The sequence below is a fragment of the Oculina patagonica genome, chromosome 12 (assembly GCF_052425735.1).
Source record: "Oculina patagonica isolate OP01 chromosome 12, crgOcupat, whole genome shotgun sequence".
Lineage (NCBI taxonomy): Eukaryota > Metazoa > Cnidaria > Anthozoa > Scleractinia > Oculinidae > Oculina > Oculina patagonica.
In genome coordinates this window covers 7,282,534-7,300,828 of record NC_135769.1, presented here as the reverse complement: position 1 = coordinate 7,300,828, position 18,295 = coordinate 7,282,534, and the positions used below count along the sequence as shown (strand labels likewise).

At 40.4% G+C, this 18,295-nt stretch overlaps 1 protein-coding gene across 7 annotated transcripts; it reads left to right on the top strand.

Moving 5' to 3' along the window:
* Positions 1-1,957: 1,957 nt before the first annotated feature.
* Positions 1,958-18,078, top strand: LOC144631292 (uncharacterized). Of its 7 annotated transcripts, none has more exons than XM_078489699.1 (12): positions 1,958-2,051; positions 6,166-6,248; positions 6,752-6,984; positions 8,579-8,687; positions 9,200-9,376; positions 10,527-10,783; positions 12,126-12,377; positions 13,702-13,903; positions 14,225-14,404; positions 14,977-15,183; positions 16,205-16,819; positions 17,713-18,078. In XM_078489699.1, exons 2-12 carry the CDS (start codon positions 6,194-6,196, stop codon positions 17,877-17,879), a joined length of 2,454 nt encoding a protein of 817 aa, XP_078345825.1. In that variant the 5' UTR covers positions 1,958-2,051; positions 6,166-6,193; the 3' UTR covers positions 17,880-18,078. The 7 variants fall into 7 exon arrangements, with proteins under 7 accessions (XP_078345825.1, XP_078345821.1, XP_078345827.1 ...); XM_078489695.1 differs by having other exon boundaries at positions 6,749-6,984; XM_078489701.1 differs by having other exon boundaries at positions 1,972-2,060.
* Positions 18,079-18,295: the final 217 nt, after the last annotated feature.

Here is an 18,295-nt window from a genome sequence, read left to right as displayed (position 1 = left end):
CGGCGAGCGAAGCGAGCCGAGCGGGGCCTGCTCCACTTGGGAGCCTGTTCGCTGGCTTAGGTCGGGGTATAGGGCGAAAACAAAAATGGGCGGAGGAAAAAATCCGAGCCCCTTTTTGCACGCTGGGCTCGCTCCACTCTTCTATATTTTTCGCTCTGTGTCCCTCTAGCTAGGGAACCTGCTCGCCGGTTACATTTTACCTCCCAGTCAGTTCCTCTCCCCCCCCCCCTCAAAAAAAAAAAACTCCCGCTGGGTCAGTTATTACCGTATTTTCTTGATTTAACGCCGGGTACCGAATAAACGCCGTGTCTCTAAGGTCCAGTTAAAGATGAGCCTCACGGGTATTTATTTGAGGTATAATAAGCTGTAGGAATATAAGCCAGATACTTGTTTGTCGAAAAGAATGAATAAATACCTTTGCTTAATGAATATCGGGTTAAAATAAACTGCAGCAGTCAAATAAACGCCAGGTCCACCAGGCTAAGTTTGAAATAAACGCTGGGGGCGTTTAATCGAGAAAATACGATATTAAAATAAATTTTCCGGATTTTGGAAACAAGTAATATAAAATGTCTAAAATGGCTATAGATTTGACCTGTGATTAGTGATATTACAAAATCGACTCTGTATCCAAACTTTTTTTTCTGTTTTCCTGTTAGGCCTTTCTAACCGGAAGACCTGTAGGCAAATTACTTGGCAACTGCTATCTAGCAAGAGAAAATATTTTTTTGTAACTAGTTTTTTTTAAGCATAAACAGGAGCCCATGGCATGACCGATGCCCGGGACCGATGACCATGGGCTCCTGGCATAAAATCATAGGCGTACGAGGCGGGGGGGGGGGGGGGGGGGGCGAGGGGGGCCCTTGGAATTCGGGCTTGGAATTCGGGCAACAAGCCTAGCGAAAAAATAGAAAATAAGCCGACAAATCTCAATATTACGTTCAAAACTAATTACATCAACAGAAGTATTGGAAATCTACCGAGCTTTGTGGTTCAAAAGTCCAAACTGGTTTCTCATTCACCTGCTTTCCTTTCTTTTTGCAAATTGCTGTAATCATGTTCGATTTTCCTTGCAAATTCTGCGTGATCACTCAGTTTGATTCAGTTGCAATCAGCTTCTCTATAGCTTGAGCGTTTGCAAGCGGTGAACCCAGTGTAAGACCTTGAAACAAAGCTGTTACAAATGTGAGGAGCGGATGTTTTTCTCAAATGTTAAGTTCTCAGATTCTCAGGGCAAGCTTAAAACTTTCGACCGTTTCATCCCTTATGGTTTCACACGCTTTTGTGCAACTTGCAAGTGGGGGGGGGGGGGACAATGTAAATTGGCTTGTCCAAAGTACTTTAATTTTCGCTGAACTAGGGTGAATAAATAAAATATTTCCCAAGAAAAAGGATTCAGTGCATTGACATCTTCGGGCAATGCTACGAAATTAATTAAAGAACTATCGTTTCCTTTAAAATGAGTAAAATTATTATTCAGCAAGCAGGCAAGGTTTTTTCACAACTATTTTAATGCACGTTTTGTTTTGCATATTATATAGGCCTCTTTATTCAACCCATGCCAATTTTTTTCGGGCAATAAGGTCTCCGCCCCCCAGGTCCGAAGGTGCCCGTACGCCTATGCATAAAATAAATAAAATATGCATGATTAATTTCCACAAAGGCAGTTAAATAAAGACGGCAAACTGATCCTGACGGCTAAAGCGGTCAAAAATAAACAAAGTGGATAAAAAAAAAACTAAAATATATTGAAAAAACTTTGCCCAAAGGCAGGTGTAGCGGTAGATAATATTTTTATCACCTTTCCCGCCATAATTACCAGCTAGTATGCCCATATTTGGAAAACAATCAAGTTCGGCTTACATCGTAAACGATCGGTGCCATGTTTACAGTTTTCGGCTCTAATCGGCAAACGATCGGAGAGCCGAAGTGCCACGTCCTTGTGAGGTCGTTGTGTGAGTGTTTGATGAAGGTGGCTGTTGGGAAACGTTTTTACTTCCCAGCGTTCAACACTTGGAACCCGGCGTGCATTGCGTTTACCCGAACTTCAGGTATTTGTAGTTTTCTGTTAGCATTAGAGAATCGCTTGGTTCACTGTTTTTACGGCTGTTGTGTCTTTGCAATCGAGAAATTTCGAGCGCTTATACTTCTGGATGGCGTTGAAGCGAACAACAATGGCGGACACGGGTTCTTTTACTTGTGATTTCGCTCAAAGATGGCGCACTTTCGCTAGAAACGCGGCTAAATTTGTAGTCAAGATTCGAAGGTCTTTGAAGCTCGGTGCCTTCTGCATCGAATAGATAACTTTTATTTGCCTTTGTGGTTTTAGTTTGGACAGGAGGTTATTGGAAAGCATTTTGAAATGTCTGAATTCGTAATTTTTGTCCTTAAACAACTTTTGAACGCGCACGCTGTGGTATTTCAGGGTCATGTTGTAGAACTCTTTAGACGTGAAGCTTGAACGTTTCGTGACACGAAACCAGCGAAACGAAAACAAAGTAATCGATCGTTTTCCTTCTGCAAAATGAGTTCAGATGAAGCGCTATACATTTAGGTTTTGACGAGACTGAAAAACCACGCCAATATGGCAGACCGACATTTTAATATTTTTTGTTTTGTGGAACATTGGAAGTCAAATTGCATAAAGTAAAGGAACACGTCTAGTAAAATATTCTTGAAATATTTCTGATGCTACACATGATTGAGAACTTTACATGAAAAAAAGATTATAAGAAATAACAAAGAAATTATATTACATTTCTTACAAATTGTTCCCATTTGACAAAACCAATTTGGTTTGCTTATAGGCTTACAGTAAGCTTAAAACCAGAAAAATTGCCAAGTAAATATATGACGTTTATCATAAATTAAGCTTAATAGACTAACGAGTAAAAAATATCAGATTTTTTGTAGATATTGTACTCAATATAATTATAATCAAGAACACTTTCATTAAAGCCATAATTTTTCCGGCCTTGTGACAAGTTGAAAATATTTTGATGTTGCTAAACACAGAACAGGATGTCCCATGTGTGAATTTCAAAATGGATGACTTGATGCGGTTTCATTTCTTTATTCAGACTTGCCAAGTCCCCATCCTTGGATTGGAGGTTTCATAGTTTTGATCAGTCGTCCTGTGCTGGTCATGGTCGGTCAAGAATGGCAAAAATTATCATGATTTGTTACAATATTTGTGTTTATGTAAATCTCTTGACGTTTCATCTAAGATTCCCCAATCTTTGAAACATTTTCAGATCTTCATTTCCCAGAGGTCTGACCAGTAGGACTGGTTTGTCACATAAATTGAAGGACTCGGTGCAAAAAGGGCGGAAGTGATTTCGGCTTGAAATGAACATTGAAACATTGCCAAAACAACTCCAAAATTCGCGTGCGGGTTTGTTGACATAAGTGAAATATTGTAATGAATTTACAACATTCAAGTTGTTGCTACTTTAAGGTAGCTAAAATAGAGCCTCTTTATGGGTACCCACAGTCTTTGTTTTCTTCGCAATTTTTTTGCAACTCTTCGCTTTTTTAAGCAAATCTTTGTTTTACGTATTGAAAGGGTTTGAGCCTTGATATGGCTTCCTGTGATTTTGCGGCAGTGACTGTAAACCACTGTAGTCGAAATTGCAGTGAAATGTGGTCAAATGCCAAAATTAAAAAATAATTAATACAGATATTTTCTGTATTGTTTACGAGTTCTGACAATTTTATATCTGAGTGCTTGATTTGACCACGCAAATTTTGGTCAATTTTAGATCTTCACTTCAATCTTGAGATCTTTGTTTTTTTTTTCAATTTCTTCGATTTCTTCGGAAATACCCATAGAGAGGCCCAAAATATATATATGTTATTTGCCGGCTGGGAGGTCCGTATAGTGAAAAACTGTGACCGAGGTCTTGAAAATGCTGCCCTCGGCCTGCGGCCTCGGGCAGCATTTTCAAGGCCGAGGTCACAGTTTTTCACTATACGGACCGACCCTAAGCCGGTAAATAACTCATTTATTTTTTTCCTTGAACAACTTTTGAACGCGCACGCTGTGGTATTTCAGGGTCATGTTATAGAACTCTTTAGTCGATCGCCATAAGCTACGGCAAGAGTAAATAATGATCTGTTTGCTATAAGAGCTTACTGCCAAACAAAATAAATTCACTAAAATGAACAGTACTCAAGGAAAATTTCATCTGAAAAAAAAAAAGAAAAAAAGCATCTGAAATAATAGAAAAGCACAATGTAGAACAGAGCAATCAGCGAGTTGCGAAACACTTTTAACTCCATTTCGGCTTGTGAGTTCTTTAGTTAATTAAACTTACTTTTCGGACTGGAAAGCACTTAGCTATTTACATTTGTATTTAACGAGTCAAAAACCTCTGTGTTGATTCCCACAGTATTCTGTTTTGACAAAAAGTTTGCGAATGTGAAACTGAATGAAGCTGAAATGTGTAGTTTGGTCGCCTGCACAGTGACGGCACAATATTGCGAGAATTAATTTGACTGTTTTTTTAATAAAGCATCTCATTTTCTTGAATGGCGATTAGCAGTATTCGGTTTTGGAGAAAAGTAGCAGAGAAGCAAGGTGTTTGAAAGGATAAATCGAGTCTGTAAACCGGCGACTTGCAGTTAACCGCAATGGCGTGAAAATCAGTGCGAATGCACAAACAACGATCGGCAAACCACGGCCATAAAACTATAACTTCATTTTGTCACTAAAGAGAATAAATACTCGCCTTTTGGAGAACTTCAAGGTCTTTAATTCCACTGCTAATTTTCCCTTTCAAATTTACAACGGTTGGTGAGCAACTACATCGATTTAAATCATTTTTGAGAGCAAAACTGTCATGGGTTCGTTCGTCTCGCCGCGAAATGAAACTCACGAAAGCGTTACCGTGGCCCGTGGGCAGAGATAGGAGAATCTTGCCCGCGCTAATAACCAATCAGATTGCAGGATTCGTTACCGTGCCCTCTTGGAAAAAAATAAATGTACATATGTCAGGCCAATTCACTGTAATAAAGTAAAATTGTTTGAAATCAAGAAACTCTCATGAAGAGAATCAGATAAAAAGATAAAAACTTGTTGAAAAGAATTGAGATCACTACTTTTCAAGCATCATTACTAACTGAGGGTTGCTACTGTCGGAAATTTGTCAATTAAGTTCTATTGAAAAATTTTCTCACAATTTTTGAAGGGTCACTACTTTTAGGGGGGGGGGAGGGTCTTTACTTATGGAACTCAACAGTATCGTAAAATTTAAGAACTCTGTTACCAGAGACAGTTCAATGAGCCTTTGTTTGACATTTGAATTGGTAACTTGATCTGAGAGTGCGTTAATTTTTTTCGTCTGGGTTTTTGTTTAAATGCATTTTATCTTCATGTGAAAGTTTGCCTGGTAATAAAGCCCCTTTTATATGTGCCATCTTTACAAATGCCTAGTGGGAAGGATAGAAGTTACTCCAAAATGTCGATTCAGGAAAGCCTTACTAGAAAGTCTGGTTTTGATGACCAAATCATCTGTTTGTAATGTCCCTGACAAAAATATTTTCTAGTACTGTAATGATTCGATTTAGTGGCTGGGGCACTTATTTACTTTTGGCATCTCAAGGGAGGGCGCTTATTTTGAGACAGGGCACTTATTCGGGACAGGGCGCTAATTCAATTTTTTGAGAAACAACAAAATGTTCAAAACAAAACTTTAATGAATATTAAGAATAGCTAACAATAACAGAAACTGTAGCAATAACAAATTGTTGAAAGTTCAGTTACTTTTAAAAGAATTGTTCGTTTTGCAGTAAATACATGTATATACATGTACATGTACGGTGAATGTTCATGAGTTTATCTATTCGACGTCGATGACTTCAGAAGAATAGAATAGAAAAGATTAGAATGAGGGCGCTTATTTGAATAGGGGTGCTTATTGACAAAAACACATTCGAAGGGGAGCGCTTATTCAGAAGGGGGCACTTATTGGAAGGAGGGCATAAAATTAAATCATTACGGTATACCTAACAAACTGTAAAACCTACATGTATAAATTTGGTGTATTTGGTTTCTCATGCACTCACAATATAATGTTCTTGACATGTTATGTTTTTTTTTTTCGTTCCAAGTTTTCATCAATCTGCCTGTAACACTAAGTAATTAAAAAATTATTGTTATTCCAGTAACTTCAGCAACATTTGACAGCAAGCGATGGACACAGATCTGGATGGAATGATCAAAGATGAAAAGGAAGTCCATTTGGAAGGTTTGTGAACTAATTATTTTGTAAAGCTGGTTGGTACTTTTATTAAAAAAATTAATTTTATGGGGTAAACACAATTATTACTCACCCTGGTGTCCTGATAGTTTACATTGTGGCTGTTAAATACACAAACATACATTGTAAATAAAAAGAAACTTGACAAAAATCCCAGCTGGTGGGAGGCAGGACAGTTGGCCATGTACAAACAAAGTGTGCGGGAGTTGAATTCGGGACCAAAAGTTAAATTATTCTATCTTATGGCAGGGATGAGGATTTGAACCTGGGACCTCCAGAATACAAGTCACACCCCCTAACCACTAGGCCATGCTCGCCTCTGTGGGATGCACATTCAAGGCATAGGGGTGCACTTAATTAAGGGTGGGTGCTTAATGAGGGAAATACCGTTCTTATACATGGATTTATTGTGAATAGTTTTTAGTGTTACACAAGTATCATTCCTTGAGCAGAGTACTTATTTAATATTTAAATATTCTCATTTTCAGCAGAACCTAATGATATGGCACCAGTCTCTGTCAGTCACATTGCAGGTCAGCCAATCAATTCTACAGAGCAAGAGGTGATTGGTCTGTTGTTGGCACAACAGCAAGTCTTCACAAACTCTGGTAAACTTGACACCTCCAGTGTATTTGCCAACCAGTCCTCTGTTCCAAGCTCTGTTGCCGTGGTAACTGGTGATGTGCTACAACCACATGGAACTGATGGCAAGGCTATTGTTATTGTAAGTTAATATTGTTTATATAATAATTGTGAAGTAACTGAAGTACCAGCAGCTGTGAAGAAGATCTGCCTAAGCTGGAAACCTGCTGTACATGTAATTTGCCAATGAGAATGCGGTGTAAACTACAGTCGAACCTCTCCTTACAGATACTGTACCTCTATAGTACAGACAACTCCCTATTAAGTACTGTTTACTTGGTCTGCAAGAGACCAAAACTTATATATAAACTCTACCTTTCAACCCTCCAAGTTAAGACCATTTTAGTTGCCATGGTGACTAAAATTTTGGAACTGGAGACTAAATTGGAACTGATTGTAGTCACCAGCCTGGCACTAAAATTGAGAAGGATTAGAAGGATTAAAAGCGTGAGCTTAATTTAGCGACTAAAACTTTTCACTGGCGACCAAACTTTAGCAGTCGATAGCCAAACGACCACTAAGAAAAAAAAACCTTGTACATGTAAATACCATAAATTGGCGACCATAGCACAACAAGAAGGTCCTTTCCCCTTTAGTGTCTGTGCGAAAGAGGATTGACTGTACAGTGGAACCCCGTTAACGGGACACCAAGGGGACAGGCCAAATTGTCCATATTAACGGGGTGTCCGCATTAAGCGGTTGTCCGTAAAGCGGGGTTCCACTGTACCAGATCCAAGAGACTCCATTCTCAATGATATATCATACCCTGTACTTCTGATTGGATAGAAAGATGTAGGGTTTTCTATAAGGCCATGTAAACATGTTTGTGGTATCATGTTATATTTCCTGCCTCAATTTTTTAAAAAAAATAATGCACTTTCAATGGCTGTTTAACATGAATATTTACACAAGCTAGTTTGTTACCCATTACCAGCTGTACTGCGTTCGGACTAGTTTTAAACCTGCCAACTTTTTCTCGGTCAAAGGCGTGGGATTTTTAACCTGAGATCGAGAGTGCCAGGATTTCCGATGACGATACGACAATGTCCGAAGTATTCCCATGACATTCCGAACATATCCCGATCCCACTGTGTGGACGTGTTTTGCTTAACACAACCTCATTAACAATCCTTTTTTTTTGTTAGAACTCTGCGATTTTGGGTTAAGTATCACTGTTTACTCAATTTATATGGAGTTTTCGTTTCTCGCATTGGTTTAAGTTTACAATTTTTGTTTTTTGTGGTTGTAATAACTCACATATTTTAGGGCGGCAAAGGGGGTGTCGTGATCCCGTTTCAAGTAAAAAATTTTAACCAAATCCACGTGTTATGTATACTTGAAACAGCAGAATTCACGAATCACGTATCTTTTCTAGCTATTTTCACGCATCACGATATAATTTTTGCCCTGTTTTCACGCGTCACGGACTAAGTTTTGTTTGCCCTTTTCACGTGTCACGCAAAAACCCTTTGCTACCCTCATATTTCGATTATGCATGAGAAATTGGTTCATAAGCGTGAGTTGGCATGAGATCGAAGTTTTCAACTCGCAGGCGTGAGACTCACACCCAAGGCGTGAGAGTTGGCAGGTATAAAGTGGGAGTCCCGATACTCCAAGTGACTTCATGAGGAGCATTTGAAATAGTTGTGATGTGAGAATTTTCCACTGTTTTGCAGAGTGATGACAGTCATGTTGAAGTTAAAGATGATGCAATTTTAGTTGCTCAACAAGGTGAACAAGATGCTGCCACTGCAACCATAATGGCCTCTGTAGAACAACAAGAAGGTACAAGTGCAGTGTGGCCATTCCGAGTTTAAAGTAACATTTTCCAGATTCACTTGTTTTTGCATCCCAATAAGTCCCTTATGTCCCTCTTCCATGATCCCCAGGGAGGGGACCGGAATATTTAAGTAAAAAATTCATTGAGAGATGCAAATGGGCATCAAACAATGTTTTTACCACCTTCACGCTCAAAAAGATGTACCCACTCGATAAACATGATCCTTTACTCCCACCCGCCCAAAAAAGCAAATTGTGCAACTTTTTCAAGTTACCTCATATCAATAAAAGATCATTTTGATATATTACTGGTAATCCTACCTCTTACAAAGTGACTTGCATAAAAAAGTTTACTGACAAATAATTATACACCCTATAATACCAAAATCATTTCTGGATGCTTTTAACCTGGTCTGAAATGAAAAACAGAATCTGACATTAGAATTTGGCCTCAGGGGACACAAAACGTACCACCAAATTGTAATTTAACTCACACACTTTCCAACTATTCTTTGAAGGCAATGAAGGCTATCAGCCTGTCCAGACAACCCTGGCACCGGGTGATCTTGTCCAGTCAGCTGTGGTGGTGAGTTCAACACCAGGTGGAGCTGTGTTTCTCGAGCCACAGGCTGTGACCTTGACAGAACTACCTGGTGGTACTGTGCAAACTCTTCCAGCTGGAAGCACATTTGAAGGTACTGTAACTGCTCTTAACTCTCATTACCCTAGCTTAAGGATGTACATGTACAGTGGTGTGGCAAAAACTAAGCCTGCTCATTACCAAGCCCAGCTAGCTCTTGGTCTTACTAGCACAAAAAAATTATCCCAAGTCCTTGTTTTCTAGTGAAATTTTTAGTGATAAGCTCCCTTTCAGCCAATGAAATCAGCTAGTAGCCGGCTCTTATAAGCTGCATCCTTGACTGGCTAATACCTGCTTATTTAGGGACGGACCATTATTTTCTTGGAGGGGGAATGAAAAATTTTCCTCTGCAAACTTTTTTTTTTAGTTTATGCACCTCTGCAAACATTTTTTTTTTAAATTCTTACTATTTTTTGTTATACATATCGTTTTTGCAAACAATTTATTTTATCTTTCCAGGCCCTGCAAACAATTTTTTTTCAATATTTTTCATCCCCCACCCCTCCAAAAAAATAATGGTCCATCCCTTATGATAACTATTTTTTCAGTGGAGTGTTTTTTGTGAAAAAAAAAAAACTTCTAAGCCATACTAAAAGCCCGGGCAAACAAGGATGAAAGTTGACGAGAGTTCTAACTCTCGCTCTCATTTGGCCTGAAGCTCACATGCACTCCCATCGACTCTCATCAACTTGGAACGTGCTCAAATTTTTCTATGAGAGTCGATGAGAGTTTTCTCTTGTTTGGCCCGAGTTGGTAATACATCGTAGTCAATGAGAGTTGACGAAAACTCTCATGACTGTCAACTCTCGTCAACTCTCCTCCTCGTTTGGCCTGGGCATATAATCATTTGTGTTCTGTTCCGTTTGTGTCGATTTAGACTAGTGGTCTCCCTAATAGTGTTCAGTATTCCCTCTGGCCATCAAAATAAGCCAAATAGCACATCCTGATTATGCATATTGTTGTTTTGGTAAATCATATTAAAAAACATCTGTAGGTTTTCCTCAGTTGCCCTGCAGAGGAAGGTTATTGTAATAAAACCAAAATTAGCGGCAAAAACCAATTCCATTTTTTGAGTTTCATTATTTTTGTAAATAATATTTTTGCTATCATATTGTACATACTTACCAAGCTACATGTACATGTATGAGTACTAGTGTATAGATTTATTTTTGATTTGTAAGGTGCATTTTTATTTTCTGTTTCAGCGACTTATGTTCACCAAAGCAGTGATGGTACTAGTTACGTCATCACATCGGAACCCACATCTTTTGATACCAACTCTACTGTTTCTATGACGACAATATCGGAGTCTAACTCATCCCTGGTGAGCACAAGTGAGACAGTGGACACAACAGGAATTCCTCTGGAACAGTTTACTGCACATCACACTCATCAGGTCGATCATGAGGATCATTCTACACTGTATGTGCTCCAGGATGATGCTGGGGGACAGGATCAGGAGGTACATGTATGAATAGATTTGAACCAGTCATTGCCGAAATCAAGTCCTTTCATGTGAACACTACAAAGGATTTCTTCTTGGGAGAAGCCCTTGTGTTTTTAACCTTTTGTATTAAAATCTTTAATGTAAGGAAATCGTGTAAGACAACCCACTGCAACGTCTATTCCCCAAAAATTTGGGTGGTGTTGTATGCCACACTTTCTGAAAATCTACCCTATTTCAGACCCAAATATGCAATTTTCGCTATCCTAGTTCAGACCTGACTAAAGAATGAATACCTTTTTTCAGACCAACCCTAGCCATGAACTGCTTTGATTAACATAAATATTTGATAAGGGTATCAAATTGCTGAATTGCATTTCTGAAGTGATGAAAATAACTCAATGATAAAAAATAGTTTCTTTCCAGTATTAAAGTTTACTAGTTGTCTACCAGAGTGGAAAAACCATACCCTATCGACTTCTATACCCTTTTAAGCACAAATTGGCTCAAGAACCATACCCTTTAGGGCCACACACACATGTAACTCATAGAACGGGGTAGGATCACCCTCTCGCTGGGCGTGTGGGGCTCTACACTGAAAAATAAAAATATTAGATTTACTAACTATGTGGCTAGAGAAGAAATCGATCATATAATGTAGTGTGACTTCTGAATTGCTATTTTTGACCAGTAGCTTAGTATAACATACAGTCGAAGCTCTCTCAACGGACACTCTCGTAAGCGGACAGCTCTACTTACGGCCGCCTTGTTTGAAATCCCGTTTTACGCTCCCATACAATTTTTTTTAAATTTTTTTAAAAAAACGGCCGCTATCTGATCCCGAGCTTTGATCCCGATCCCGAGGCTGTGATCCCGATCCCAAGGCTGTGATCCCTGATCCCATATACCTGGTTACGAGCCTGATACAAACTCTGTATTTTTACATTCTCGTAAGCGGACATTCCCGTAAGTGGCCGCGGACACTTTCTGAGATAACGACTTAGACTTTTTCCTTGTTTTTAAGCTCCCGTAAGCGGACATCCCAAAGAAAGTCCTTTTAACAACCTTTGTAACTTGTTTTTATCAATCAACTTCACATCGCCGTTCGTCACAATGATTTTACAGTAATTACAGTACCATATTTCAGTGTTTGTTTTGTCGTTATCCACGTCCGTCCGGTTATTGTTAGCTGGGCAAGCTCCCGTAAGTCGCCATTTATCCCGTACACCTCTAGTGGCCGCGTACGAGAACCATTCTCGTAAGAGGCCAGCTCCAGTTACGGACACTTTTTTCGCGTCCCGAGGGTGTCCGCTTACGAGAGTTTCGACTGCAGTTAATTTTATTATTTGAAATTGATCAGGCGTCAGCTAAGAAGATATACCATTGTGGCATTGACGGGTGTGGCAAACAGTTCTCCACATCGTACCGTTTGAAGGCTCATGGCCGAAGCCACACAGGAGATACATTCAGGTGTGAAGAGGAAGGCTGTGTGAAGGCGTTTATTACTCAGAGTGATTTGACAAAGCACGTGAGAACTCATTCTGGAGAGAAGCCCTACCGATGTGATCATGACAATTGTGGAAAAGTGTACACCACAGCACATCATCTCAAGGTTTGACTCAATTAAAAATCTACATTTCTTACCCGTGTAGCTGGCATCAGTTTCTTGGACAACAACAACCTTTAATGTACTCTTGCACTTGCACGAAAAGATTAATACAAAGGAATTTAAATAAAGTGAGAGTACCGGTTGCCTAGAATAACCATAAGGGCTTGTGGAGCCAGGCAGCCAGTTGACATTAGCATTAAATGAAATTAAATTAACAAGTCGGCAAGAGAACGGATTCACACATAAAAAGAACGAAAAAGAAAAAGCACACTATTAGGGAAGTCTATAAAGTTATTATTACATATGAATATAAAAATATTGAAAAAGAAAACCACACAAATGATGGCTATGCCAACTAATAACACATAAGGCATCTTCTTGGCGCTATTATGAGAAGTTCACGAAGATGCCTTCGTCAACGATGCCTTCAGTTGAAAAAATGCGAGGTTCTAGTTGTTACCTTGCTTAGACGCCATTTAAAATTTTGATAATCAACTTTATAGAGGGTAAAACATATTGCAGTTGAGTTAAAAAACTAACAAATCAGTGGCCCTTATAAGTAATGACAAAACATACAATGTAAAAACTCCGGAAAAGGTTACAGTCAAAGGGACTATGTCACGCGGATTTCGCAGATTTTTTGTCTAAACTGTTCTGATGTAAGTGGTAGGCAACTTTACCCATGAAAAGCATTATCTTTGAACATTTAACTGAAGATATAACCTTTAGTTGCATGGGGATAGAAATCAAACTTCGGCGATAAATATCGATTTTTTTTTTAAGGCGCGCGGAAACAACTTGAAAATGTTGGCTAACGTTTTCAAATTGCAATCCATTTCCATCCGAGCCATCTGCAGCCAAACGCGCTTTAAACAGTTTTACTGCTCTAAAATAACAATTGTTAATAAAAACGGACCATTATTTTTAAGTTTCCTTCGACACAAATATAAGTTTTGGCTGTTCAAAAACCTGTTAAAAATGCAAAACGCCGACTCTTAGGTGAAATTCTTTTGAGAGGCCTACTCTGGGACCCAAAGTCGCCGTAACTTTGGGCGACTTAAGGCGACTTTAGGCGATTTTAGCTTATTTTGTCCAAAATTACGGGCTATTTTGGGCGATTTAAAGCGATTTTGGGTGACTTTAGGCGACTTTGGGCGATTTTGGGTCCCAGAGTAGGCCTTTTGAGAAACTGCCTTCTACGGTTTACTTAGGAGTTGCATTTGTTTTAATCCATACCCTGTAAACTGAGGGACTTTGCTGTGCATTTAGGGCTCTGTATAAAGAAGATAAGGTATAGTTGCATCAAGTACCTTTTGCATTCTTGCAGGTTCATGAACGAGCCCACACTGGAGAGAAACCATTTAAATGTAGAGTTGACGGCTGCGATAAAGCCTTCGCTACAGGGTATGGATTGAAGAGTCATACACGCACCCATACAGGAGAGAAACCGTACAAATGTCCACAAGAGGAATGTGGTAAAGCTTTCAAGACGTCAGGAGATCTACAGAAACATGTCCGTACGCACACAGGTGAGGATGACTGTCGGTTTCTGGATAAGGTTGAGCATCATCGCGTTTTGCCTTATTATAGGAAATTAACGCTTCGTGAAATTAACGCAACTTTTAAAAAATCGTGTTCATTTAAGTCGCGTTAACTTTTGTTAACGTTAATTTCCGCCCTGTTAATTAAGTGGAGCATTAATTTCCATAACCTTAATTTCCATTACTTTGGCCCCAATTTCTCGATTCAGTTAGACGTTCTTGACTCCTGGAATTCAAACGTTTTTTTTTTTTTTTTTTGCAAGCCCTTGGACTTTGCCTTTAACGTGATCTTCTGTCTTTCTTTTCCAGGAGAGAGACCGTTTACTTGTCTATTCCCTGAGTGTGGTCGCTCCTTCACTACCTCCAATATACGAAAAGTGCACATGAGAACTCACACTGGTGAACGACCTTACGTGTGTGAACACGAGGGTTGCGGTCGGTCATTTGCTAGCGCTACTAACTACAAGAATCATTCAAGAATACACACAGGTATGCTATGCTGATGTCCTAACTTAACGAGCTGAGACGCAACAAAAAAATGCCAATTTCCAACTGGTTTAGCAACCTTGTAATGGTGACCTAGTAATTGTTTACCATTTACAAAAAAATAAATTACTGAAATTTCGGTTGGGATGTAAACGGAACACGCCATTGTGGCTCATTCCACTGGAAAATTTCTGAGAGGAATGGAACTTCTGAAAAAGTAGCCATTCTCTCCTGGTTGGGACGTTCCGGATAGAAATTCGCAGTCCATTTACCGTTTTTCATTTTTTTCCCAAGTTCTAGTCCGTTTGGCCTGCCAAATTTTGCATTTCAACCGAAATGGCGGGTTTTTCGGGAAAACTAAACACGGAACACATTTTCCCTAATGGAAATTCCCAACACACTTTCTGGATTCTTTTTGGAAATGGTCTACACTCTACAACCGGTATGTCTTGACTTACAATCAAAATATCGCAAAAGAAACTATAGAACTTGTATTCAAGACAGTGTATAGAGTTTTGATGCTCATCTTTAAACTAAAAGGGTTAACATCGTTTCTTGTATTTTTTATCACACAGGAGAGCGACCATACATCTGCCAAGTGATTGGCTGCAACAAGCGATTCACGGAGTACTCCAGTCTATACAAACATCATGTAGTACACACCCACAATAAGCCGTACACGTGTAACATTTGTAACAAGACCTACAGACAAACCTCCACACTGGCTAATCATAAGAGAACTGCTCATTGTGACATGGCCGACGTTGATAACTTGGGTGAAGGTGAGCAGTCTAAGCAGTAGATTATAAGTGGATGCGCACCATGTTTAGCTGTAGTCGATAAAACCAAGGATAGGCCTACTCTGGGACCCAAAATCGCCCAAAGTCGTCTTAAGTCGCCTAAAGTCGCTCTAAGTTGTTTTATAGATAGTATAGATATTTTCTGTAACAAATGCTTTATGGTATACCATAATGATTCCCATGTACATATACACCACAACTGTACTTAGGTCGGTCACCTAAAATTGCCTAAAAGGTCACCTAAAATTGCCTAAAGTCGCTCAAAATCGCCTAAAAGTCGCCCAAAATCGCCTTTAATCACCCCAAATCGCCCGTACTTTTGGACAAAATAAGCTAAAATCGCCTAAAGTCGCCCAAAGTTACCGCGACTTTGGGTCCCAGAGTAGGCCTAAGGATAGGCCATTCTGAAGAGGAGCGCGCGGGGATGTCTCGAGGGTTTTTGATTATAAAGTCAGGTCAGTAGTAGCTCGTTCGTCCGGGATCATGCGTGTCTCCGGGAATATTGTTCGTTCAGAAGTCGAGTCCAGCGGGTCTCCGGGAATTATTTGGCAGCGATTTTACTAATATGACGTTGCTTGATGGCGACCAGCTGTCGTGAAATTTTCGAATTTTTCGCGCTGTTTTTTTTTATTAGAACGTGGTGATCGGAATTTCTTCAGATACTTTGGCAAGGATTTGCCAAAGCCGCGCTTGCTTCCAAGAGTGGATTAACATTTAGGTCTCCGTTTGAATTCTTTTGAGAATGTTAACGGTGATAAAAATAGGCTTCTGACAATATGGTCTCTACAGCAATTGGGAACGAAGAAAAGTATGAGCTGACAGATTTTACATCCAGTTCAAATGTTGTCTATACCCCACCCTCCTTCCCTTGAACTGGATATCATTGCTTCGAATTGAAATTAGTTTATCACACCGTTTTGGTCCACAGTTATTAGGTTTGTGATAAATTTAGTTTTATTTCCCACTGACAGCCCACCGATTTATATTTTGGTTCAAATTGCAGCCGAATATGACGTAGGCCAGGATGAGCCCTCAAACAAGCGCCAGCGGTTGGACTACACCGAGACCATCTCGGGCAACCAAGGCTTCCCGCACGGCGTGCCTGTAGTGATAGCAGACGAAGCCTCGGTAGCCGCGCTTCAAGCCATGGACGGCAGCCTGGCTGATATCCAGCACCACATGGCGGAGAGTGGCCACGTGACTGGACACATTGCTATCCCTGTTGCCATAGCATCCGATGCTGGCATTCAAGTTCAAGGCGACTTAGAGCATGCCGTGACACTGTCCCAAGGCGTGCAGCAGTTGACTTCCACGCTTGTTGACAGCTCCGGGCATGAGCTGGACATGTCGAACGTGACGGTCGTGTCCGCACCGCAGACAGTTGTCGTGACATCGCTGGAGGCCGTGACAGGAACAGGACAACCATCCGAGACTGTGGTCGTGACATCTCTGGATGGCGTGACCACTACGGCGAGAAGGACGCATGACGGGTTTACCATTGTCACGGTGCCTTCGCAAGGAGGAGGGTTGGCGATTGCCGAGCAGGAAAAAGTTCAGGGAGGGGATGGTGAGGACGAAGTTCAGAATAATGGACACGAAACATCTGAGGATGATTCAGGTACTTGAAGATTTATTTCAGGAGTGCGCACATGTTACATGATACAGTTTACTGCTAAGGAGAGCCCCCCCCCCCTGGCCTATCAACGGCAAGGGGCGTTCCTGAATAGGGGCAGGGGAGTGTACACTAGGACAGATCTGGGCAGTACATATAATACTCCGTTGTCACCAGATTGGCAGGAAAAGCCTGCATGTATAGTAAGTTACCGAACGTGAATAAGCGGACATTTTACTATCTTTTAGGGGTACACATGGCTGTTAACGTAATCTAGAGGGCCAGATTTACAGGCAGGGTGCACATGCATTATTTAGGTTTCAGATCTTAAAAGGGAAGGGGGAGCCGTGGGGACTATCTATCTGGACGAGATTAAGATTAAAATTGCACACAGACGTTATGTGCATGGAGCCCTAAGGGTGGGTGTTTATAATGAGCAATCATCCGTGGGATTTCGTGGAACAAATAGGTCAGCAATCTCGTCTTCAGGGGCCGCGATCCTTCTGGTCTTGGCCAGGGATCGGGACCTCTGGGCTAACCTGAAAGCCCGCCAAAAAGACGACCGAATTTGATTGGCTGTTGAAAACCTGTTCGTTTCACCACAATCTCTGGCGCACACCCAGAATCAAACCGGAACCAGGATTTCCAGGTTCAGGTTTTGGATAAGCCCAGAGCCGTTGAGTTTCCCGACCGCTGATTAAGCGGAATGCAGACTCTGGGAACGAGATTGACAGGCCAGCACTTGAATTTACGAAAACCTGCGCCTGCGTATTTTAGCTGAGCTTACTCGTCAGTCACAAATTAAACTCGAATCTCTATGGAATAGCTAGGTAACATCAGGTGTTAAATCAGCCAACGCCAAGAAACGTACTGAAACCTACATGATTCGGTTTCAACAGGGGTTCTTCAATCCCATGAGCCCTCGCTGAACGCGGCAAAAGCTGCTTTGGATGCCGTCCTAGCTTCACAACTACAGCAAAATGACGTCATCAACAATGAAGACCCTGATTCAGCCTCGACGTCAGAGACCACCCCCCTGTCTGCAGCTGTGGCTTATCAGGCGTGAATGTGACACAACGAAAGCCAATCAGCTGCTTTGGCGAACAGACGGCGAGTCTTGAAATGGGTTCCGCGGATACAGCCTATGTTCCTTCATTATGTGAAACAAAAACTTGGGAGATTTTTTCATTGTTTATTTTATTTTATTTTATTTGTTCGTCTTCGCAGATATTGATTGAAATACATGCTTCGCAGCTGACAATTTAGTATTGACTGTTTTTTCTTGTCCGACTAGTCTGCGTGTAATTTAATAGCTTATGACGAATTCTGCTCAAAAAAATAAATATTTAAGCTCAGTCAACAAGTATCCTTAATTTTTGCCTCAGAAAATAATTAACGATTAACTGACGATGTAATAACACACCTTATCGTTCTTTTTATTATTATTTTTTCTTTTGACTGGTTGAGTCACCTTCAAATAAC

Coding starts and splice junctions, on each gene's coding strand:
- LOC144631292 (XM_078489695.1), top strand. CDS start 6,194: ATGGACACAGATCTGGATGGAATGATCAAAGATGAAAAGGAAGTCCAT. Junction 13,904..14,224: donor ACATGTCCGTACGCACACAG/GTGAGGATGACT, acceptor TTTCTTTTCCAG/GAGAGAGACCGTTTACTTGT. Junction 16,820..17,712: donor AACATCTGAGGATGATTCAG/GTACTTGAAGAT, acceptor CGGTTTCAACAG/GGGTTCTTCAATCCCATGAG.